The 24,265-nt window shown below is 41.1% G+C and overlaps 1 protein-coding gene across 4 annotated transcripts; it reads right to left on the bottom strand.

The window, feature by feature from the left end:
* Window positions 1–234: 234 nt before the first annotated feature.
* Window positions 235–23,433, bottom strand: LOC149308885 (ADP-ribosylation factor-like protein 13A). Of its 4 annotated transcripts, none has more exons than XM_089537197.1 (10): window positions 23,200–23,433; window positions 21,045–21,163; window positions 19,160–19,230; window positions 17,146–17,395; window positions 16,486–16,591; window positions 10,144–10,349; window positions 9,118–9,211; window positions 7,526–7,658; window positions 1,815–1,913; window positions 235–874 (listed from the first exon to the last, which is right to left on the bottom strand). In XM_089537197.1, the coding sequence occupies exons 1-10, from the start codon at window positions 23,248–23,250 to the stop codon at window positions 798–800; spliced, it is 1,206 nt and encodes a 401-aa protein (XP_089393323.1). In that variant the 5' UTR covers window positions 23,251–23,433; the 3' UTR covers window positions 235–797. The 4 variants fall into 4 exon arrangements, with proteins under 4 accessions (XP_089393323.1, XP_089393324.1, XP_089393325.1 ...); XM_089537198.1 differs by having other exon boundaries at window positions 21,045–21,158; XM_089537199.1 differs by lacking the exons at window positions 21,045–21,163; window positions 23,200–23,433 and adding an exon at window positions 19,526–19,574.
* Between the last annotated feature and the right edge of the window lie 832 nt (window positions 23,434–24,265).

Here is a 24,265-nt window from a genome sequence, read left to right as displayed (position 1 = left end):
CCCAAAGTTACCCTCCTTTTGCAGGCTTCCTTTTGAGCTGTAATTTCCCCCCAAATTCAAGGTGACGTTGATGCTGCTGGTGGAGACCCCCAGCTTTCCCCCACCTTGGCTGTTGGTATTTTTTTCCTCCTTGGGTTGTATATGTGCTTGTATATTTTTCTTTAAGACTTTTTAAAAACAAGCTCTTTAGTTGAAAAAAGTACTTTAAATAAACATTTATTTTTCCTCAAAGTATTAAAATGTGTGTACAATTTAACATATGTTACAACCATTGTAAATATACACTACTTCTGGAATTTGCACAGAGACTAAGACTTTGGTGACTATCAAGAGAGATGAATTCCAGCTTCAGAGACCATCCATGGCTGTACTACTTTTGCCAAGTGGGCATAATATGCAGATGGCAATGCAGAGGAGGTTCCTGTTTGTCCATTTCTTTAGATGATAAGGAGAGCCTTAAACATCTGAGCTACTGGGGCTGGCTTTTTTTCTTTCATTCCCAGTTGTGATCCTGCAAACATTCTTGAAGACAAGGCATGAAATCTGCACACCAGCTCCTAGTTCCAAAGAAGTAGAACTGCTCAAAGCCACCTCATCCTCATTTGAGACTACATTTTCAAGTAGAGGACCTTTGACATTGATTGCCAACTGTATTGTAGCACCTCCCCATGAATGTCATGCTGCAACATGGTGGAAAGTACATTCAGATCACCTCAGAACTGCGGCTCAAGCCTCATGCCGCTGTGTCTTTGTCCTCCATTCGCTTTCGAATTCCCTGCATTAAGGGGACATCTGGCTCAGGGATTAGCTGCAGATGGGGACTTCTGACTCCCTTGTTGCATTTTCAGAGCTAACATGGCTCTCCGATACAAATCTGGGAAAGAAAGAGACATGGCTGAAACAATCCTGGCTAACGTGAAGTTGAAGGCTTTCACGGCCGGCATCCGTAGTTTTTTGTGGGTTTTTCGGGCTCAGTGGCCATGTTCTAGAAGAGTTTTTTCCTAACGTTTCGCCAGCATCTGGGGCTGGCATCAAACGATTGGGGCTCGTACCCGCGGTGGCATGGCGGCAGCACGTGGGGCACACACCATGGGAGCGCACCCCATTCATGTGAATGGGATGTACCGCGCTTTGTGTCCCACACGCTCCCGCATGTAACGCGGGCGCACTGTGTATCTATATCTATATCCTCATTCTGTTTTGATTTTCAAACTTTTCTAAACTCCTGAAAGTACAAAGTAAAATGTAAAAATCTCTTAACAGGTGGGCTATTCATTTGACAGTAAGTTTTTATTTTTAATTTTTTAGAAAATGTATGCATTGTGTTTCCTTCCAAGAATGCACAATGCAGCAAAATAAGTGGATAGCACAAAACAATCACATGTTATAGAAATTGATGTGATTTCTGGAAGGAAGGAAGGAAGGAAGGAAGGAAGGAGGTTTCCTACCCTCTGGCTTACTCCCTCCCTCCCTCCCTCCCTCTGCATGATAACAGGACTCCTGTGCCTCTAAAAAACTACTACACAGTAAGCAAAACTTAAAACAGACTTAATCAAACTAGAGATGTAGCTAAAAATATAAAAGATTCATGCAGCTCACGAAAACACAAGAATCTTGCTGCAACCCATCGGCAAAAATGTCAATCCCTTTTCCCAATAGATATGGCAGCAATTATTTGCCTAATCTGAACAAAGATATTATTTGTGTTTAGAAAACACTAACCAAATTAAAAAGATTACCCTCATTTTGCTGATGTAACAAAATAACATGCAAGCCTTCCTAACAAACCCCTTTCCTTTTTAAGAAGCACATACCAAAAGTACTTGATAGATTCTCATTTGGCTGATCTGGTGATGTTTCTTCACTTTTGATTTTATTTTTCAGCATTTTGTGTTTCTTCTTTGTCCGCTGTCCTGCAAAAAGAGAAACAAACAGGCATATCTTTCTTTACAAGATAATTTTGCTGTTTCAGCCAAGGAAATGTGTTTCTTAAAAATCAAATGGTTGTCCTCCATATATGCAGACTGGTTTGCAATGCATATCTTCACTTTTTATAATTACATTTGTAGCTCACCTTTCCATCAAGTAAGCTCAAGACAGTTAAGGAAAGTCCAAAGTAAAAAGTAACATAAAGAAGACAAAACTATCTTAGCATGAAAGAAGAGGATATAATGACAGTTCTCTGCTAAAATATAATTAAATTACAGTTTAAAATACAGGGCTCCAGAGGAAACAAGTCAGCAGTACAAGACAAATGCTTGTCAGTTTTCCTCTGACAACAGAAAGTCTTCAACCAAGGCGCTGGGTAGGCCTTCTGTAATAGGATCTCCAAGGTCTGGACAAACATGAAGTAATCACCACTAAACTCTGTGGAACTTACTCCCATGTAAATGTGTGTTTAGGACTGCATCTTTCATAGGCTATTAAGTCCCAATATGTCTGCTGGCTACCATCACAGGGGTTATTCACACTGTGAAAATAATCCAGGTTGAATCTCTGTTTTTCACACACATCCCGAATACATCCAATTAAATTGGGTGTGCTGCCAAAAACTCCACTTAATCCAGGATAATTGGCATCAGGATTTCCCCCAGGTTTTTTAAAAAAGATCCACATCATTGGTAGTGTGAATGACCAATGTGAATCGACCCAAGCAGAACCGGGATAAAACATTGCATGCCTTGAATGTGTTCCGAACGCATTCACATCCTTGACTCCATCTTTAATCAAATGCTGGCACACATGAGCAACCAAAAACAGTTGCAGAGATGTGACTTCAATGCAGTTCCAGTGTGAATAACAAACCTGGAATGCATGAGTGAGATTATTAGCATTGTCGCACTTTAAAAAATGATGTCTGAATGTTTTTTGTGGGTTTTTCAGGCTATGTGGCCATGTTCTAGAAGAGTTTCTTCCTGACGGTTCACCAGCATCTGTGGCTGGCATCTTCAGAGAATGCTTGCCTGGAAAGGACTTGGGTATATATATTGTGTGACCTGGAAAGGCAGGTGTGATTTGCATGTATATTGTTTTGTTGCTAATGGCAGGCCTCAGGCTGGGAGAGCCTGCAAAAGAGGATGAGTGTCTGCTTGATTAGTGCTCATTGTCTGCTGGAGGATTTCTCATTTGCATTTGTTGAGTCTTTATCTTACTGTCTTTCAGGACTAGTAACCAAACCTTGTTTACTTTAAGGGTTTCCTCTTTTCTGTTGAAATTGTCCAGGCATTTGTGGATTTCAATGGCTTCCCTGTGCATTCTGACATGGTAGTGGTTGGCATTAGCGGCCGCGGCGATGGCTGCATGAGTGGGCCCGGCCCGGAGGCCAGGTCCAAACCCGGGAATTGGCAGCAACTGGGATGGGACCGTCCAGATAATGCCAAAACTGGGATAGTCCCGGCTGCAGGCGGGATATGGCAAGCCTGAATCATAGAATCGTAGGGTTGGAAGAGACCACAAGGGCCCTTAAAGTCCAACCACCTGCCATGCAGCAACTCTCAATCAATACATCCCCAAGAGATGGCCATCCAGCCTCTGTCTCTATTGCAGTGGTCCCCCAAACTCTGCTCTTTAAGGGCACAGTTTGGTGCCTAGAACAAGCTCAGGCCAAACAGCCCAAGCAGCGTGGAGTACAAAAGTTTAAAAACCAGTGTTCCTTTTAGGACATTGACGTAAAAGCACATCTGTTGAATTTGTTTTTATCTTTTGGCCTCCTTCTTTTCCTGTAACAAATGCTATTCTTCTGCCTTGCAGGAACTCAAAGCGAGATCATGGACGCAGACCGGCAGAGCGTGACACGGTACGTGGCACAGACCTAGGCGGTTTTTGGGACCCGAGTCCCTCTGGGGCCGAGGAGCAGCAAAGGAGGAGGAGGAAGATTAGAAGAAACACCCCGCAAAGATCACTGGACATTATCCTCGCATCTGAGTCGACTTCCTCTCTGCAAAGCGCAGCAGACATGTCTCGCGCCTCTGCAAAATCTGTGCAGGGCCATGCCAAACGGCATTTCGTTCGGCTCCTCGGGACTCACTCCTTCCGCTGTGCCAAACAGTGCTCCTTCTCTTTCCAGCCAGGACTCGGCTGCTGGGAATACGTACCTTTCCCCCATCTTGCCAAGCGGCAGACTCCCTCAGTATATAGACACACATGTACACAAAGACACAGGACAGGATAGGATAGGATTCCTCAACTGGTTGACAGAAACTGAAATGTCTATAGCTGATCTGAAAGTTTATTTGAAATTGTTTTGACAGTCTTTAAAAACTGTACTGTGCAATTATTTTATCAATTTTTGTATTGGTCAAAGACTAATATATATATATATATATATATATATATATGATTTTATACACACACACACAGACACACACACATATGTATAGAGAAGAACAGCAGCCCTGAAGTCCTGAAGGCTGCTGCAGTGTGCCAGGGGTGCCACAGGAGGGTGGCAGAGAGCACGGCAGGAGGAAGCACTTTCCTGGCTTTGAGAGAGAGAGAGAGAGAGGGGGGGGGGGGCACTCTGGAAGAAGGACTACAATTCCCATGATCTCCCGGTGAAAACTTGGCCACCGCCCCTGAGGGTCAGAGGATGATGGGAATTTCATTCGAAAGCCTTCTGAGGGTCCCCGAGGTGCAGAAAGGCTGGATTTTTGGAGTCCCTCCACCTTCTGCATCATCTGAGGATGATGGGAACTGTCCTTCAAAGCTCCTAACACTGACATGCGAGTCCCCAATATATATATATATATATATATATATACACTTCCCATCATCCTTACAAGGCACAGCATGTGGGGGGGTCTTGGAGGACACTTCCCATCATTCTCACAAGGCACAGCATGTGGGGGGGGGTCTTGGAGGAAAAGTCCCATAATCCTCACAAGGCTCTCTCTCTCTCTCTTTCTATCTCTCTCAGGCATCCTCCTGTGGCTTCATAGCCAAAGAGCAGCCGGCTAAGAGCCATCGCTGCATGGCTCTTGGGCGCCCTCCTGTGGCTAGTGTTGGGAAATGTGCTTGAATGCAGCCACAGGAGGGCGCCCAAGAGCCAGGAATGAGTCCCTTGGAGCCCCCTGACCCCTTTGCGATGCAGTGATGGCTCCAATAGTCATCTCCTGCACAAGAGTTTCTATATATATATGTATACACACACACACACACACACACACACACACACACATAATATTGCACACACAGTTATGTATACACATATATAACATAGTTTCATATATATATATACTCATGCACATATATAATTATATATACAAAGTTATAATCTTATATATGTGTGTGTATGTATATACACACATACATAATATTGCACATAGGGTTATATATATATATATATATATATATACACACATGCACATACACACATATATATAATATACAGTTTTATATATATATATATATATATACACACACACATAAATTAGATATAGATATAGAAATATATACATAATAAATACTATATATATATATATATATATATATATATATATATATATATATATATATATATATATATATATATATATATATATATATAAAAGGTTTTGCTGCATAATGGGCCTGGATCAATCTCCCAACTTTTCTCGCTGGATTGATCTAGAGGCTGCAGTGCCCGGAGTAGCCACAAGAGGGCGCCATTGTATCAGGAATGTTCATTATTAGGCACATCTTAATAAAACCGAAGTCTATGGGGACTCATGTGATTTTGCCATTGGCTCCCCATTCCTGAGGAGGCGTGGACTCCATCCCTTGACCTGCACCTTCCTCTGCTCCCATTGGCTGCCTATTCCCGAGGGGCGTGGCCTCCTTCTTTGCATGTGGACTATCCTCATAATAATTAATTATTATTATTATTATTATTATTATTATTATTTATGGTATTTATACCCCACCCTTCAGCCCTAAAGACTGTCAGAGTGGCTTACAATTATGATTTCTAATTAAACAGTTCCCTGCCCTCAGGCTCACAATCTAAAAGTATAATCATTTTAAAGGTGAATGGTTTATTATTATTATTATTATTATTCGGGAACTTCTGAAAGTAAAAAGTAAAAAGGAGTGGGTATTGGCGACTTAATACAATAATTAATACAAATCTACAAATCAGCTTCCATAAAGAGAGCAGCCAAGGGTCAAGATAGCTTTCTCCTTGGTCTTTACATTATTTGGTATGTGTTTGTTCCAATTCTGAGTATATGAATGTCACAGCAGCTGATACTATAGCAGTTAGATGAGCTGAGTAACAAATATTCAGCACAGAACTGCATGTAAAACCTGATATTCTAGCTTTCCCTGTGAAAAGAGATTTTGAGACAGGGAAGCGTTAGTACATAAATTCCCCTATCATTCCCGAAAGCATCACCAATGTTGTTTGTTTCAATGTTGTGACTATTATTGGTACAGTGGATTTCATCTGTAAAGTATTTTGCAGTCTATCCTATGCCACTCCAAATATCACTGTCCTCATAGGGACTGCCATCAAGAACAGTCTTACAAGACAGACTATTGCTTTCATTTCATACGTCTGCTTCTAAACTGCAACAACTTTAGCAAAACTGGCAATAGAGTTTTAAAAATGGAGTTTACATCATCATCATCGTTACTTGTGAAAGTGAACCAGAATTTTTTTGCTTAGTAGACATTATGACAGCTGCATTAGCACTGCAGCGATAATCCAATTTGACATCACTAACTGCCATGGCTCAGTGCTATGAAGTATTAGAATTGTAGTTTGTTGTGACACCAAAGATCTCTGACAGAGAAGGCTAATGTCTCACTGAACAGTCCACAGAATTCCATAGCATTGAGCCATGCCAGTTAAAATGGGGTCAAAATGGATCATTTCTGTAATGTGGATGCAAACCATGCCATCTCCCATCCCCTTGGGCTTCCCTGTTTTCTCTGAGCTTAGTTCATCCTCTTAGCTTAGTTTACTCTCCTAGTAGTTGGGGCAGGGAAGCAGAATGATCTTCCACTTATCAGCATATTAGAATGATCTCTATTGTAATCAAACTGCTTTACAGTGGGCAGTTAAGAACCATTAGCAGTTGGACAGTGGAACACACTCCCTCAATGGAGGATGGTGGAGGCTCCTTCCTTGGAGATCTTTAAATAGAGGATGGATGGCCATCTGTCACAGGGGATGCTTTGATTTAGATTTCCTGCATGGCAGAATAGTGTTGGACTGGATGGCCCTTGGGGTCTCCTCCAACTCTATGATTGTATGATTCTATGATAAAAAGACCTGATCCTGATGGCTCTGAAACTACTCGAACTCATTTCTTGATGCAGTTTAATGCATCTGCCTGCCCTTTGGGGGCATAGCTATTGGACTGTCTTTATGAGAACCCGGATTTGAAAATGCACTATTACAGCATTGTTACTGCTGAATATATGGCTATTGTCTGTAAGAAATCCATGTTTACTTTCTGGGGACAGAGATGTTTCAGAGCACTGGGCTTCTCTTGGGCAACCTTGTTGCTGTGGAAGAGGCCAGAGATGGCTCCCACTTTGCTCCTACCTGCTGCCGCTTTGCCACTGTCATCTTCAGCAAGAGTGTTCTCAGACTGCACTGAATTTTTCTTCTTCACCTTCTGCTTGACTTTTCCTTTCCGTTTCTTCAATGCCGTTGCTCTTTCCTCCTTCTGTGTACCCTTCAAGAAAAAAATAGATGAAAGCATTCTCTTTATATTTAGGTTTTGGAATTTCCTATCCCAAATGCTCCAGCCTAAACATTCATGCCCCACACATGGATTGTACTTTCTAATAAGGATTGGCCCAAGACATATTTATCCATTATTGTGCATTGCACACTAGTCCCTGTTTATAATGGCTAGTTCAGACTTAGATACAGGCTTCTATCAGGATCTGACCAAAGGAACATCACTATCTACTGCTGTGGAGTGGCATGGACTCTAGGAGAGGCAGCATGCTCTACAGTCATATCAGGCACTCATCATGATAGTCTCCTTAGGTGCACCCCAAGAATGTATGTGTGTGTGTGTGTGTGTGTGTGTGTGTATTCAACAAACCAGTGCTAGCAGTATTCATTTCTACCAGAAGCAGTGATTTCTTTTGGATAATGGCTTTAACTGCCTGTTCAATACTGTTCTGTGTTGCTGTGTGCTTTCAAGTCAATCCTGACTTATGGCAACCCCAAGGCAAAGCTATCATGGGGTGTTCTTGGCAAGATTTGTTCAGAAGGAATCTGCCATTGCCTTCCTCTGAGACCGAGAGAGCATGACTTGGCCAGGGTCACCCAATGAGTTTCTGTAGCTACGAAGCGATTTGAACCCTGGTCTCCAGAGTCCAACGCTTCCTGGTCCAACGTTTAAACCATTGCACCATGCTGATTCTCAGCAAGACTATGCCACTCCCCAATTATTATTATTTTTTTGCATAACAGCAGGGATGTCACAAAACAATATATGGTTGCAGGGAAAACCCATTTCCTTTTCAGCTACTGTGAAGACTGCAGTTAAACCAGGACGGAGGGTGGCGCATAATGTTCCTGTCTCTGCTAGTCAAAGTACATATGAACTAAAATAGGCCTCTTAGCTGAAGTTATTATGTAGATTTCCCAGAAACTGCTGAATTAGAAAATTTTCCCCAAATGTCCATAGTCTTAAATCAATTGAAATCTTATTTAGGATCTTTATTTGGGTAAACAAACTTCCAAAAGTGAGCTAATATAATTTTACATGTTTTATAAATATCTCTGGTATTCTGTTCCGTTAGCCAGAAGTGACCAAACTGAAATATTTGATAAGGAAAGGAAGAGAAAATCAATACAGAGCATTTAGTCTGCAATCCTATCCGCACTTACCTAGGATTATGGCTCTTCTTTATACTGTAATAACACATTTCCTCTTCTTTGACAGTGTGTAATCTGGTTTGTGTGTATTTGAACATCCATGGATTTTGATATCCACGGCCAATTCTGGAACCAAACCCCAGTGGATGCCAAGGCCCTACTATATTGTATTCCTTCCTGTTGCCCAGTTTGACTGGTATTGCACATTTGTTGTCTTGCTAATGAACTGAATGAAACAACGCACTGACAAAACCAGGGAATATTTTCTTTAACAAAATTATAGGAGCATAACCGGTTACCTGTGAACACTCATCCTGTATCGCTTCTATGGATTTGTTCTCCTCCATCTTGGAATTTCCTCCCTGTTTGCTATCCTTTCTGGAACGTGAATCCCTTATTACAAGGAGAGATAAAGAGAGAGATGAAAACAAAACAAAAGTAAAAGCACCAATGTACCAGTTTGAGTGAACCTAATAACTAAACAGTGGCACTAAGGACAGCTCTGCTATCTTGTAAGATGCCTGTGTAGTAATGAAGGCTATCCATGTGGTCCAGCAGGTGGAATGATGGACTTGGCCTCTAATCCCTGCTTGGTCACTATATCATTCTGAGTTCACCAGCTATAAAATGAGAATAATGTGTACAGTGGGAATAATTTGTTTCACAGGAGTATGAATGAATCAAATAAAACTGGATTAAAGGTGGTATACGTGGCTCTCTGATCTTCTCCACTCTGTTCTTGGAACAGCCCTATGGAGTAGCTTAGGCAGAAAGACAGAAACTGATGGACTTGCCCAAGGTCTCCCAATGAGAACCTGACTGTGGATTTCCCAACTCCTAGACCAACATTCTATCACACACCCCTGGCTCCACAAAACACCCTGGGTTTACATAAGGACTGAACCCATGACCTTGGTCTTATTAACTAACATATCCACTGAAGTAGAATTTGCAAGTCATCTCGTACTTACAATGGAGTTATGAAGCATTGTCAGAATGGTGGTTTTCATCTCAGCTTCATTCCACCTCAAACCCAAGCTGATGTTCTTGGTCATGCCAGCATGATGCCAATCTAAAGCCAATGTGTCATGCTCTACTCCAGTGATTTCCAAACTCTGGCCTTCCAGGTGTTTTGGACCTTGGCTCCCAGAATCCTAGGCCATTGGCCAAGGTATCTGAAGCTTCTATGAGCTGAAGTCCAAAACACATGGAGGACCAGAGTTTGGGAATCATCTTTGGGAAAGCAACTATATATGGTTTCTCTACTCTTTAACTGCTCTACTCCTTCAACTGTCCATATAGATTTAGGAGGAAGGAGGAGGGACCTGGCTTCCTGTGTTCTGCTCCGTGATTTCTGTGCTTTCCTGGACACCTCCTGATCTACTGATGCTTTTCGTTGAGGACTGTCTTCCTGGATGCGGCCACACAGAACATCATAGTTGATGGCAATGGTCTGCAAGAGCCAGTGAAGTCCTTGCACAATGGTCCAGCACTGGATTTTGGGGAGCCTTTTGGTGGCTGAACAGGGTTCCTATGTGATAAAGACAAAATAGACAGCTGGAAAATATAGAACCATTCAAGGCAAAGAAGGTGGAATCACTTTCTGAAGAGACGTTCAGACAATGATGTAGTGCAGTTAGGAGAGGTCATTGTGCACCTTCCTCAGGCTTCCTTTGCCCTTCTTTGCTAAATTGCAACCCTCAAACATTAGCTCCCTACTGTGCAAGGCTTTTCTTGTTGTTTCCATCATTTTTTTTAATGAAAGGAGTTTAGCATATATACTCGACTATAAGTCGACTTCATGTATATGTCGAGGGCAGATTTTAGGGCCAAAATTATGAATTTTGCTATGACCCATGGATAAGTTGAGGGTAAAAACTAGGGGCATGTAACAAAGAATCTAAAGGATGAAGCAAAGGAAAACAATGCCAATGAACTTACAAAATTCCAGAAGGCATAACTGTTTTTGCTCTCATTGAAGCCTGGATGGATGAGAGAGTTGAAGGGGGTCAGTGCTTCCAGGAAAGATTAGACTATTACCTTTCGTCAGGGAATAGTTCCTTTTTTATATAAAAGTCAAAGTACAGTAGTTACAATGATTTGTGGATAAGTCAACTCAGATTTTTTTGGGGGGTCAATATTTTGACTAAAATTTCTAGACTTATACATGAGTATATACAGTATATCTTTCTAGCAGAAGAAAATGGAAGGCCCCTCTTTTTTGTGAAGAGAAGATTAAAGATCTAAGCTTTTCCAATGCCTGCAAGAGGGGATTATTAAATTTACCACAGGAATGCTATTTCAAAACATTGCTGGCTAGTCATTACTAATATCTTACCTCATCCTTATAAATGAAATCATGACTAGGTGGTGAATAATAATAATAATAATAATAATAATAATAATAATACAGTAGGCCCTCTACATTCACCAGGGTTAGGGTCACAGGATCCCAGTGAAAGTGGAAAAACAGAAAATTAAATTAACTGGGAGAACACCTCTCTATCAATCTCTAGGTCAGTGATGGCTAACCTTTTAGAGGCCGAGTGCCCAAACTGCAACCCAAAAACCACTTATTTATCGTGAAGTGCCGTGTCCCTCTGACTTTCCAGTAACAAACTCTGGCAAACTCTATGCTGAGGTGACAGCACAGATGCCCACAGAGATGTCTCTGAGTGCCACCTCTGGCACATGTGCCATAGGTTTGCCACCACTGCTCTAGTTCCTCCAGTGCAACTCTGTGGCCACCGTCCACAAGAAATTGACCATAGAATTGCACTGGAGGACCTAAAAATGCTTTAGAGAAGTGTTTTCTCTAGCAATTGCAGCTCTCTGGTTAAATTTCATCAGAGTCGCACTGGAGGAACCAGAAATTCCTAGAGATAACATCTTACTAAAATCTGTAAATAATCAAAGCCACAGAAGTCAAAGCCACAAATGGGGAGGGCTGAATGTGATGATGATGATGATGATGATGATGATGATGATGATGATGATGATGATGATGATGTTATTGCTGTAGAATCCAGAAACTAAAGCATCCAGATGTGTTTGTGCTGCCACCTGCTGCTTGTTGCAAGTTCTTATTCCAGTGTACTTTCTCTACTTGCTGCCTCCCTGCTGAAGCAATAGCAGTAACACAATGCTCTCAGATGCTGTATCTAACCTTCTTGCTGGTATCTCCTGCTTGGATTTTTTATTTCAGCACACCAGAGTTGCTGCTGGTGGACCTATAGGCCTCCTCTCAAAGCACACCAATCTAAGGACTGCACTATGTATTGCACTGTAGGCACCCTGGACTTTGAGAAAAGATAAAGACTTCCATTGGTTTGTCTAAACTTGGGGAGAAATAGGGTGGGAACCCTTGCACTAAAACTTTTGTTTTGCAAAATACAACAAAATATAAAATCAACCAAGAGAGTGATATTATGCAAGTTTTTGAAGCTTCACTGGCTTCTTCATCAGGCAAAGATGTTAAAAAATCATACAGGATATGAAAAGTGATGATTTTAGAGTCACAGACCTACAGGCAGAGAACACTGAACTTCTCAGGAAGTTCCTCTAATATTACAGTTGGCAAAACATTGAGGTTCTGTATAGGTAAAACTTGTCAATTGTCATCCCAATGAAAGAGTTTCACCTTTGTTGGAGGTAAAAACCTCAAAGAATTAATTTCCAATCCATTGCTTTCTCTCGTTAAGTTTCCCATCGCAGCAAAATATATATATTTTGCAGTTCTCCTGTGTTTCTTATCTCTTGCTGCTAACGTAAATGAATATTTCTGCTACTCAGTCATTGAAATCTACTTCTCCAGTTTCTTGAGTGGGGAAAGCTTCAGCTAGAACTTTAAAGAAGTAAAGAATAAGCCTTAGAGAGCAACTGCACCCTGGCTGTTGATCCAAGGGTTACACTGTGGTCAATAGTTAAGACCCATTACTATTACTTCTTGATGACACTGCAAAATGGTATGTCTGCTTATAATGGATTAACATAGCTGCTTGCATTTTTAGGCTTCTTTGGGGGATGGAGGAGATCATGGGTATGAATTTGCAGGACCTGAGCAGAGCATTGGAGCATAGGGAGTCTTGGAGATGTCTCATCTACAGAGTTGCCATGGGTTGAGATCGACTCAAAGGTAGACAACAACAACAACAACAACAACAAGGCGCATGGTGATAACGCTTGTCAGAATGAATGTCTGCACTTCCAAAGTTACCCCTAACCTGCTGAGGGATATTTAAAGTGAGAATGGGAACCCCATTCCTAACACTGTGATGCTCCTTTCTTTTGGTAAAACCTTCAAAGCATTCTTGATACCGAAGCTGCACACATGGGAGTAGCACCATGTTATATTTTGCTTTTCACAAAGGAAACAAACAGTCCTTTTATCCACAAAAATAGTGACAAAAACCTTGCTCACCAGGGAAATCCCCCCCCCCCCAGAGGAGAAAAATAGTGACCTATGTCCTCTCTAGGGGCGTTTTCAAAAGCAGGAGCAGCTGGCAGGTTGCAAAGCAGCACAGAAGGCATTTTAAAAGCAAGATAATGCAGAAAAGAGAGCTCAGTCATTGTGTTACAGTGATGTACTGTGTATACTCATGTATAAGTCTAGAAATTTAGGTCAAAAAATTGACCCAAAAAACCTGAATCAACTTATCCATGGGTCAATGTAACTATCGTAATCTTAACCTATTTAAAAGAAGGAATCATCCTCTGGTGGAAAGCAAGAGTATAATCTGTCTTGGAAGCACTGACCCCTCTACTCTCTCATCCATCCAGCCTTAAGAGTAAGCACAAACAGTTATATCTGGTGGAATTTTGTAGGTGCTTTGACATTGTTTTGCTTTGCTTCATGCTTTAGATCCTTTACTATATGCCCTTAAATTTTACCCCCGACTTATCCATGGGTCATAGCAAAGGCCCTAATTTTGGCCCCAAAACTTGCCCTCGACTTATACATGAGGTCGACTTATAGTCGAGTATATATGGTAACACTGAGAAATTTCTCAGAAAATTGTCATCCTTTCCCAAAGTTTTAGGATGTATATAATAATAATAAAAAGGGGAAAAAAGAAATACATTGAAATTCTTTGCAAAGTTTTAAAAATATATATGAACTATCTCTATTCTAATACAATACATGGGCATGGCTGTTGAAACGTTATGAAAATCCCTTAATTTTATAAAAGATCTGTTGTGTGTGGGATTGAACATGGCAAGAACTGGACTGTTGTTGTTGTTGTTGTTGTTGTTGTTGTTGTTATTAATTGCTGATATGGATCAACATTACTACCTGCGTTTGTAGACTGTGAGGACTGTTCCAATGGTCATTTGCTGTTCAAATTTAACCACTGAGCCACCATTCAGAAAGGTTGGAAGCTCCATTCTGAGACATACAAAATGGAGGGAGAACTCTGGTAAGCCCTTTCTAGTGATATGGTAAGATCTGAAGGCAAAGGGAAGATCTTTTCTGTGTCCTGAATAATGGAGGAGATGGATGCTGATGGACAGAGTATATGATTGCAGGCGGCGGCGATGGGGAGGTTAAATCAAGCCATAAGCAATGCACCTGGAATAATCATGAAATCAAACATTGTGAAGGGGCAAATTAGCCCTTATGCTGGCAAGATTTCCAAAATTCATACAAAACAGGAGGTACAGCACCAAACAGATCCTACAGGAAATCAAGCCTAAACTCCCTCTAGAAGACAAGATGATACGCTTACCATTTGTCCCGGAAAACCAGGATAATCCCGGCTTGAAGGGTTTGAAAAATGTCCCTGCTAGCTGGGCCAGTTGAAGCAACAAACTACAAATCCCAGAATGTATACTGATGGCAATATATAAATAAACAACAACTTGAAATACAGTGGGACCTTGGTGTTTCCGTGGGGGTTTGGTTCCAGGACCCCCTTGGATACCAAAATCCGTGGATGCTCAGGTCCCATTATATAGACTTGCCTAGTCAAACAGTGTCCCTTATATAAAACAGCAAAATCAAGGTTTATTTTTGGGAATTTGTATACTTTGGGAACATTTTGAAGCCATGGCTGGTTGAATCCATGGATATGGAGAGCTGACAGTATGCAATGTTAAATATCAAAATGTAGTGTGGGGAGGCTTTTTATGGCTTTTTAAAAATATAAATCGCCCCAATCCTGTCTTGCATGCTTTTGTCCCAGTTTTGTGGAAGGGGTGATGGCAACCCTACAAGACAACCAAACTGAGATTGTCATACTTCGTCCATGTCAAGGGAAGACATGATTCGCCAGAAATCTTATCTTCAAAATAGAAGACAGTAGGAAAAGAGGAGCACCACATTCCAGATGCATCGATTCAGTCAAGGAAGCTAGGGCCCTGCGACTGCAAGACCTGAACAGGGCTGTTCTTGACTTGGAGGCCTTTCATTCATGGGGTCACCATAAGTCAAAGTTGGCTTGACGGCAGTTAACAACAACAGCATCAAAGGAGGAAGGAATCCTATTGGTACACAGTGCTTTCACTTATGTGTAACAACACCTGGGGACCAAGGTTTGGGAATCAATGGGTTTTAGGATGGAGCACTCCCATCCCATGCTTGCACTTTTCTTTCACATAAACCACCTATTCCCACATCATTCTCCTAGTTTCCTTTTCTGAGTTTTTACCAAAACAGTTTGCTTCTGTTTTTATTGTCATCAACTTGGCTTTGAATTTGTAACTTCTGGTGACCTGAATGAGTCCCGGTCATCATCAGCCCTTCATCGGTGTTGCAAGCTGAAGGCTGTGGCTTCCTTGACACAATCATGCATCTGTCATGTTGTCTTCCTCTTTTCCTACCACTATTCACTTTCCCTAGTATTATCATTTTTTTCTATGAGTCATATAATCTCACCATATATCCAAGGTACAACAACCTCCGTTTATTCATTTTGGCTTCCAGGAAGAATCAGGCTTCATTTGCTCTTGGACCCATTTTTTGGTCTTTCTGGCAGTCCCTGCTATCCTTTGTTTGCCTTTATGCAACTGACCATTTTGCATCAGCAAACTGGCAGATTATTATGAAACACTACAAATCCCTAATGACCCTGTAAAGCAGAGATGATGAAGCTTTGGCTCTTGACATGTTTTGGACTTCGTCTCTGAGAAGTCCCAGCTAACATGGCCAATATTAAAGAATTATGCGAACTGTGATCCAAAAACACAGAGAGACAATGTTTTTCCGCAAACCCTGCAGTAAAGGAAGGCTGCCTTGACTTTTTGGAGCTGAGGAAAGTGGAGTGGAAATACAGATAACTGAAACGGAAATGATTAACTTCCTTTCCATATCCATCCGACTTAATATCTTGAGTTCCATGGCTTGTGTGACCAAGAATTAAAATGGATGTGTCATTATATAGAAAAGCAAGGGGAAACATCGATTCCTGAAATTCCATAGCACTAAATCTGAAGAAGATTTTTTCCATTCCTCCAGTATGACAAGATGGTACACAGTTTCCCTCACCTGCTAAAATTTCACATATAGAAGCCAAATGGACTAGCAGGTAATTCTCATTTCAATAAGGGCATCCTCCGCCACATCTTCTGCTGCCTACCATCATCTGCCACCTGTTGTAACTGATTCACCCTAAAGGTAAAGTAACCTCTAGTGTTGCCAAAGTGAACAAAAACAGTTATCTCATACTTACAATCCGACACAGTGACTTGTTTTCGTTTGCCAGCTTCTCCAAAGACAGGCACTCAATGATCTCACAGGGCAAGAGGGCATCTACTTTGTCTTGTTTGTTTGCCAGCCTTGGGTCATCCATGGAAAAATTAGAAGACAGCCAGATGTCAAATCTTATGAACAAACAGCATGCTCATTGTTGTAATCAACAATGTAAAACTTTCCAAAACAGAGAGAGCCAAAAAAGACACACAAATCCTTGCCAGTTGTGAAGACTTCCAGGTCCCTCTGTTAGGCAAAGATGTTTCAAAAGATAGGCAGGGAGTGGGGGAACTTGATCTTAAAATCATGCCATCTGCATGTTATATTGAGATGTTATGGAAGAAAGGGTCTGCCAATTCAAAATGGAGAATCTAAGTTGATTGTGAAAAAGCCCACAGTACAACTGCGTACTTTCTGACTACAGATCACAGCTATAGTGCAAAAGCAATTGTAATGTAACTTAGTTATGCCTTCATTGTTGCAAAAACTAACTACAAGTAACTTGTTATTTTCTTTTTAAAAAGTACCTATTGTTTTGTGAATTTGGTCATAAACCAAAGGAGGATATAAATTCCTTTTTTTACATCAACCCATTTATCACAGAGTACAAAGGAAGAGGCAAAGAGGATGAGAATCTCACAGTAACAGAGGCTTTCCTGAAACTTTCGCGTGCCCCAGAAGACGGGACAAGGTCTTCTTGGCCTCTTCCATTCGAGCCACATCACCAGAGTCAAGCACAAAGATTATCCCATGAGCGGAGCTGTAGTGGTCCTTCCAGGTCCCCCAGGACCTTTGCCCCCCAGCCAGGTCAACCAGGGAGACTTCAAACCTATCCACTCGGAGGTCTGTCTGGTTGGGCTTTGAGGTAGGGAGCACCTCGCAGGAGAGGACTGCAAGACAGAAGGAAGGCCAAGATGACAAACACAACGCAAACAAAGGCCAGCTCCCAATAAATGTCCTGGACAGTTTCCATACCACAATAGTTCCCTCGCCCTTTAATTTACGTTAAATGTATAAAATGCTGCTTGAAATTAGGACTCATACCTTTATTCTGACCAATCCAAATGGAAAGAAGTGAGCATTATTTCAAGATGCTCAGAACTCCCCAACAGACTAGGTGATACAAAAATAACTAGGAGACAGGGCAGAAATAGAAAAGGCCTTTTGTTGTTGCCATGAGGACTGTAGTCAAGTCTTACGATGGAGATGGCAGACTGAATTAATCTCTGGCATGTTTTTCTTTTTCCTTGTCTCACTCTGCCCACTCTCTTAAATGGAAGGGAGACGCTTTTTTTAAAATGAGCCTGGTCTGGTTTAAGGCAGTTGCACCTTCTTGTATATAAAAAAGCTAGAGATATTTTACAAATTTAATAGAGTACATAGTTCTCTGTTATCAAAATTCGTAAAGTCATGTGCCATAAAGGCGAGTAGTGATGTTCTCTCCCGGTTCAAACGCTTATGGAAAACTGGGGTGGGTTGAATTATGAAGCAGCGAGTCTGTTCACAAAGCCCCTGTCATAATGCATTTTACATGTTTGCTTTTATGCTTTGCATGTACTACTCTTGCCGTTACTCTATTGGTAATTGTAGAAAATTATGGTTTGTTAACTGAACAAAAGGCATTCATTCATTCATTCATTCATTCATTCATTCATTCATTCATTCATTCACATAGTTCAGCTCATAGTTAAGGCAATTTATGGCTGGAGTCCTATTGGTACACTGCTCTAGCAGTTGCATATGCTCTCTGTTTATGACAAAGGAAGGCAGACGAAATCTGCCAGATCTGAGGAGCCTATTTCTCCACTGTCTTTATTTCCTTCATGGCTGCTGCACCTATGGGCATTAATCTCCTGCTGCCAATATGGACAATGATACAGTTATGCCAGAGTACTTATGCCAACATAGTGCATCAACAAGATTCTAGATGGCATGCCAGGCTAGGCAATACATTATGGGCAAAGGACAAGACAATTAAAAATGGAAATATAGGATATGAGTCAGAGATCTGATAAATTATTAACAAACCTACATTATAAGGAAATAAATATTGTATGCACTCATGTATAAGTCTAGGAATTTAGGTCAAAAAATTGACCCAATAACCTGAGTCGACTTATCCATGGGTCAGTGTAGATATTGTACTTTAACTCTCATTTTAAAAAAAGGGAACCATCCCCTGGTGAAAGAAAAGAGTGTAATTTGTCCTGGAAGCAGTGACCTCCCTCTATTCTCTCTTCCATCCAGCCTTTAAAGTGAGCACAAAGTTATGTCTGCTGGAATTTTGTAGGTTCTTTGGCATTGTTTTCTTTTGCTTCATAATTTAGATCCTTTGTTACATGGTCCTATGTTTTACCCTCGACTTATCCATGGGTCATATCAAAATCCATAATTTGGGGCTCAAAATTATGTATCTTTCTTAGATAGAACTATGGCCACCCTAGCTCTACCAAAGGGCAGTTTCTTACCATGTCCTATCTGATCAACGGTGGTTGAAGTATCTGACATCTCCAAAAGGCCTTCTGAAGGAGCTCAGAGGCATTCTTGTTCCTTTTACATTATGCAAAAGTTCCCCAAGGAGGTCCTAGCATTGGGTTCCAGAGCCAAAGGTCTGGCAAGCCTCCATTTGAATGAAGTTCTGCAGAGCAACTCACCTCTCTGAATTTCTTTTACTATGGAGCTTTTCCCTGCTCCGTCTAGGCCAAGGACAAGGATGGTCACTTTCCTGGCAAGAAAAAATACAAAAAGAGTATTAAATTGTTATCTACTATGAGCTTTGGAGGCAAAGTAAAGGGGTTGGATTTCAACAACAGTCACAAAAACGGCACAGGGAAGGAATGAGTTAAAGGCCCTCATTCCTATAGCATGATTTCAATCTACACTCCCCATGCCCTGGCCCCATTTCTGCTGAAGCTGCCTTTTGTCAAGGAAGTCATGCAAATAAAGGCAGAAAAAGTCCTAAGCACACTAGCCCTGGAATTCTTTTCTATGGGAGCAACCAGCCAGACAAGAGATCATACAGTGCCTTCCCCATCACTGAGCATCTCCACTCGGGTGGAAAGCAGGAGGCAGAATCTCTCTCCATTTAAAGGCATCAGGCATACAGTATGCCTTCTCTTCAGTGTTACTATGGTGATTTTTGTGGGGTGCAAAAATCTGTCTGAAAGGGCAAAATATACATTAGAGAAAAGTGGAGGAAGGGAGGCGATTACTGGGAAACCAGCAACTCTTCTGTTCATTGCCTTAGCAACCTTTGCTATGCGCTACGCAGTTTAACTTGTCAAATTATTTAATATGCATTTAGTCTCCTTAAATTATATTTTTAGTGTTTTAAATGTTCTAAGACAGACTTTATTGCACTCAGATCTTTACATATAGGGTGGGATATAAATATTTTAATGACTAAACAAAGAAACCAGCTTGCGACAGGTCATATAAAATTAGAAAAGGTTATCTTTACCCAGAATGTTCTGAAGGATGAATAGGATACCTATTCCATCCAGATGTTTGGACTATAACTTCCAAAATCCCTGACCACTGGTCACATTGTTAGGAAGATGGGAGTTCTAGGCTAAAAAGATTAACCAGGAAAGTCTGGTACTTGTGAATACTTATTTAACAATAATGCAAGCTAATATTTAAGCTAATAAAGCTGAAGGATAAATTGTCCCATTAGGATTGTTTCATATATTATATTAAAAGATTAAATACTGGAGATTCTTTCCCACAGGAGAGTAGCTGGAGTGACACACAAGTTACATTGTGCAATTCCCCAGCCATGTTTCTGTTACATTGTTGTTGTTGTTGTTGTTGTTGTCTAACTTCAAGTCACTTCCAACTTATGGGGACCTTAAAATGAACCTATCATGGGGTTTTATTGGCAAATTTCTTCAAAGTGGGTTTGCCATTGCCATCCTCTCAGGCTGTGAGAGTGTGACTTGACCCAGTGGTTTTACATGGCCAAGCTGGGATTCGAACCCTGGTCTCCAGAGTCCTAGGGTTCATTCAAATGTTTTTTTTAGCGCAGTGATGCAAATCATCTCACACATTCCAGGTTTGTTATTTATACTATGGAGTCGCATCAGTGCGTATCTCTGCAAGTTCCATTGCTCACATGTGCATTTGAATAAAAATGGAGCCAATAATGATATGAATTATCCAAGATTAAGTAGGTTTTTTGGCAGCCCTCCTCCCCCAAACTTAATAAGGTGCATCCAGGATGCGTGTGAACAATGAAAATTCAACCTGGATTTATCTTGGATTATTTTCACCATATGAATACCCCTCTAGATCAATGCTCAAACCATTATGCCATGCTGGCTCTCTTCTATAATATTACTATTCACAATCAATCATTTATGTACACGGTGCTGTCAATGTGCATAGTATGTTTACTGGACAACATCAAAAACACGTTCCTGTCCCAAGGAGCTTGCAATTTGAAATTTCACACAGAGGTGGTAACAGAAGGAAGGGAGGAGGTTCGGTAAACACAGGCTGAAATGTGTGTAAATATGTTTTTAAAAATCCTGAATTTACCTGACTGGCTCTTGGATTGCCTGCAGCCAGGACCAGCAATAAGAGAGGAGGTGAAACATACTCTGTGGCCAACCACCAGAGTTTAACTGCAGTTGGATTTCTTTGTCTTCTCTCCTGTTCTTGAAGAAAAATAGCAAAGCAACAAGGAATCTGAGATTTTCTTACACACACACACACACACACACACACACACACACAAAAGGGGGGGGGGTTCCCCTGTTTGACTGATATAAGTTGCACTGATGGGTGAAAAAATAAAATGTGTAATTTTGGTCCTATACAGAAGCTTGTGGCATGTTGTTGAAGAGGAACTGCAGGGCTAGGGCAGTGCCAGCTACTTTATGGCCACAGAGGCGGCATCCTCACTGCAGAAATAATCCTGTTTGACATCACTTTAACTACCAGGACTCCATGCTATAGAATTCAAGTTTGTTGTGGCACCAGAGCTTTACTATGGTAGGTAAAATAGAACAATAACACTAAGATTGTGTGGTGTGAGTGGGCCCCTGGATGGTGGCGCCGTGCAACAGTCAGTTTACTCATCCATTGCACATTTGCTGCCGGTACATGGTGTTAAACATACTGGGCCACTTTCAGCTGGGACAGGGAGTGTAAAGTACAGGCTAACACCACTCCAGGAACACAAGCCTTCAGTAGATTCAAATAAGCTTTATTCAATAAACAGAGTAGATCACAATACATAGTTGTTGTCAGGACTGAAGAATTCAGAGTTCAAGAAGTTCACCCATTACAAAAGCCTTCATCCCATTTGTCAGCAAATCAAAACATATTGTCTTCCCAGGTCTCAACCCTCCTCCAGTTTTCCCACCAGATCTACCTTGGTGGTTTATGGTTTATACAGTGGGCCCTTGGTATTCACTGGACTTTGGCTACAGGACCATCACCAACACCAACCCATGGATACCAAAATCCATGGATGCTCAACTCCCATTAAATACAGTGGGGTAGTCAAATGGTGTCCTTTATTTTTTAAAAATGGCAATATCAAAGTTTGCTTCTTGGAATTTATATTTTTTGAATATTTTCAAGGATGCTTGAACCTGTGGTTACGGAGGGCTGACTGTACTTCCTCCCCACATACCTGCTCCTTATCCCAGGCCACGACTGAAACACAATATTTTATTTTCCCAGCACCACCAATAGGATAACATATCATCATCATCATCATCATCATCATCATCATCATCATCATCCTGTTGTTGTTGTTAACCACCCTCGAGTCGATCTCAACTCATGGAGACCCTGTGGATGAGACATCTCGAAGACCCCTTATCCTCCACTACTCTTCCCAGTTTCTGCAGATTCATACCCATGACCTCCTTAATTGAGTCCATCCATCTACATGTGGTCTTCCTCTCTTCCTAATTCCTTCCACTTTCCCCAACATTATTGTCTTTTCTAATGAGTCGTGTCTTCTCATGATGTGATCAAAGTATGACAGCCTCAATTTAGTAATCTTTGCCTCCAGGGAAATTTCAGGATGGATCTGCTCTAGGACCCACCTATTGGTTCTTTTATTAACACACAAATGCCCAAACACAGTAATGGCAACAATTAAGTGTGTCAGGACCATGATCCTGACAAGGTATCATCTTTCTTCTATGCCAGTGTCTCATTGTCCTAGAAACTGTTAAAGCAAACACTTGCGATTACAACTAAGGCAAACTTGGCCAAGGCAGAACTTGGAAAGGATTTGGAGAGTTACAATTTAAAACCTGCCAGGATTCCCTAGAATCCTCTTAAAACAGCAAATGCCATCTATAGACAATTAAGAATCTGATATTCCAGGTAATATTTAGTCTGCAGAGAACAAGCATGTCCAGCCAGCAGGGAAACACAAGATACACAGTGGGCCCTTGGTGTCTGCTGGGATTTGGTTCCAGAACCCCCTCCTCTCTGCGGATGACAAATCCATGGATGCTCAAGTCCCATTAAATACAATGGAGTACTAAAATTGTGTCCCTTATATAAAATGGTGAAATCAAGGTTTGCTTTTTGGAAAGTATACATTTTAAAAATATATGCAAATTGGATGCTTGAATCAGTGGATAAAAAAAAATCTGTGGATACGGAGGGCTGACTGTAATTTATTTGGGGTCAAGAGGCTGACATCAGAATAAAAACACATTCTCACCTGTTTCTTTGCTCTCATGCTCTTCTCTTTGCTGTTGGTGTCCTGTTGCATTCATCTAACCTTAATCTGGATTAGAAGTATTAGTTTCCATAGTTTTCTTAATCTCAAAGTAGGTTCAAGCCAGGAAAAGAGCACATTCTTAGGATGGTCATTTTGACAAACTTGCCTCTTCATTCATAATGGACAATGAGAGAGAAGGATATACCTAATTTATTAAAGGCTGTGCCAAGGTATCCGAGGAAAGTAGCAATCAGATCAGTCACCGGTTTTTAAACAGCTTGAAAAATGAAGCACACCAATTGGGCAGTTAAGCAAATCTCTTATAATGGATCACCTCCCTGTTCAGTCACATGTCGTCTTAATCCTGGAAGCTGACTTCCTTGCCCTGCCGGAAAAATACAGCTATTCTTCAGTTCAGGGCCAGCCCAAGATGTTTAGCTACGCCATAGCAGCTAAAGTAATATAAAAATGCTAAAATTGTGCAGTGCAGATAGCACCCAGGAAGTCTGTGTGCTCCGCCTTGTGAAGTGTATCAGTAACAATTGTTTAACCATTGTATCAATTGTCTCCTCCTGAATGTTTGGTAGTTCATTTCCTTCTGGACTTAATACTTGCAGTTCTTCCTCTTCTCCCTACTACTATATATACTGTACATGCCAACTCAGGGTAAAATGTCATGCATCTGATAAAGTGGACCTCAAAAATGTATGTTAAAATAAATGCCAGGCTCTGAGCTGCAAGATTCTGTACCAATATAAATGGGCAGCTTCTTTCCATCCATCCATCCATCCCTTCCTTCCTTCCTTCCTCTTTTGGTAACCTGTTTTCTTCTCATGTTTTGCAATCACTTAAACCACAGCCTTCCTGTTCTGGTGCAAAACAGCTGGATTACACTTTAACAAGCAGTTCAGTTCCATCACCTGAATTAAGGTGGTGGGTTTTTATAGAGTAGCATATGTGCATTTATTTGCCATTACCATCTTGTTTGCTTATTTAACATATTTATTCTGCTCTTCAGTTGGTGGAGAGGGAAGAGGCTTCCAGAACGTTTTTCAAAGACAAAACA

The sequence above is a fragment of the Sceloporus occidentalis genome, unplaced genomic scaffold, assembly GCF_023333645.1.
Source record: "Sceloporus occidentalis isolate IW3139 unplaced genomic scaffold, rSceOcc1.0.p SCAF_8, whole genome shotgun sequence".
Lineage (NCBI taxonomy): Eukaryota > Metazoa > Chordata > Lepidosauria > Squamata > Phrynosomatidae > Sceloporus > Sceloporus occidentalis.
The sequence above is the reverse complement of the archived record's forward strand: the minus strand, read 5'-3'. Positions and strand labels throughout refer to the sequence as shown.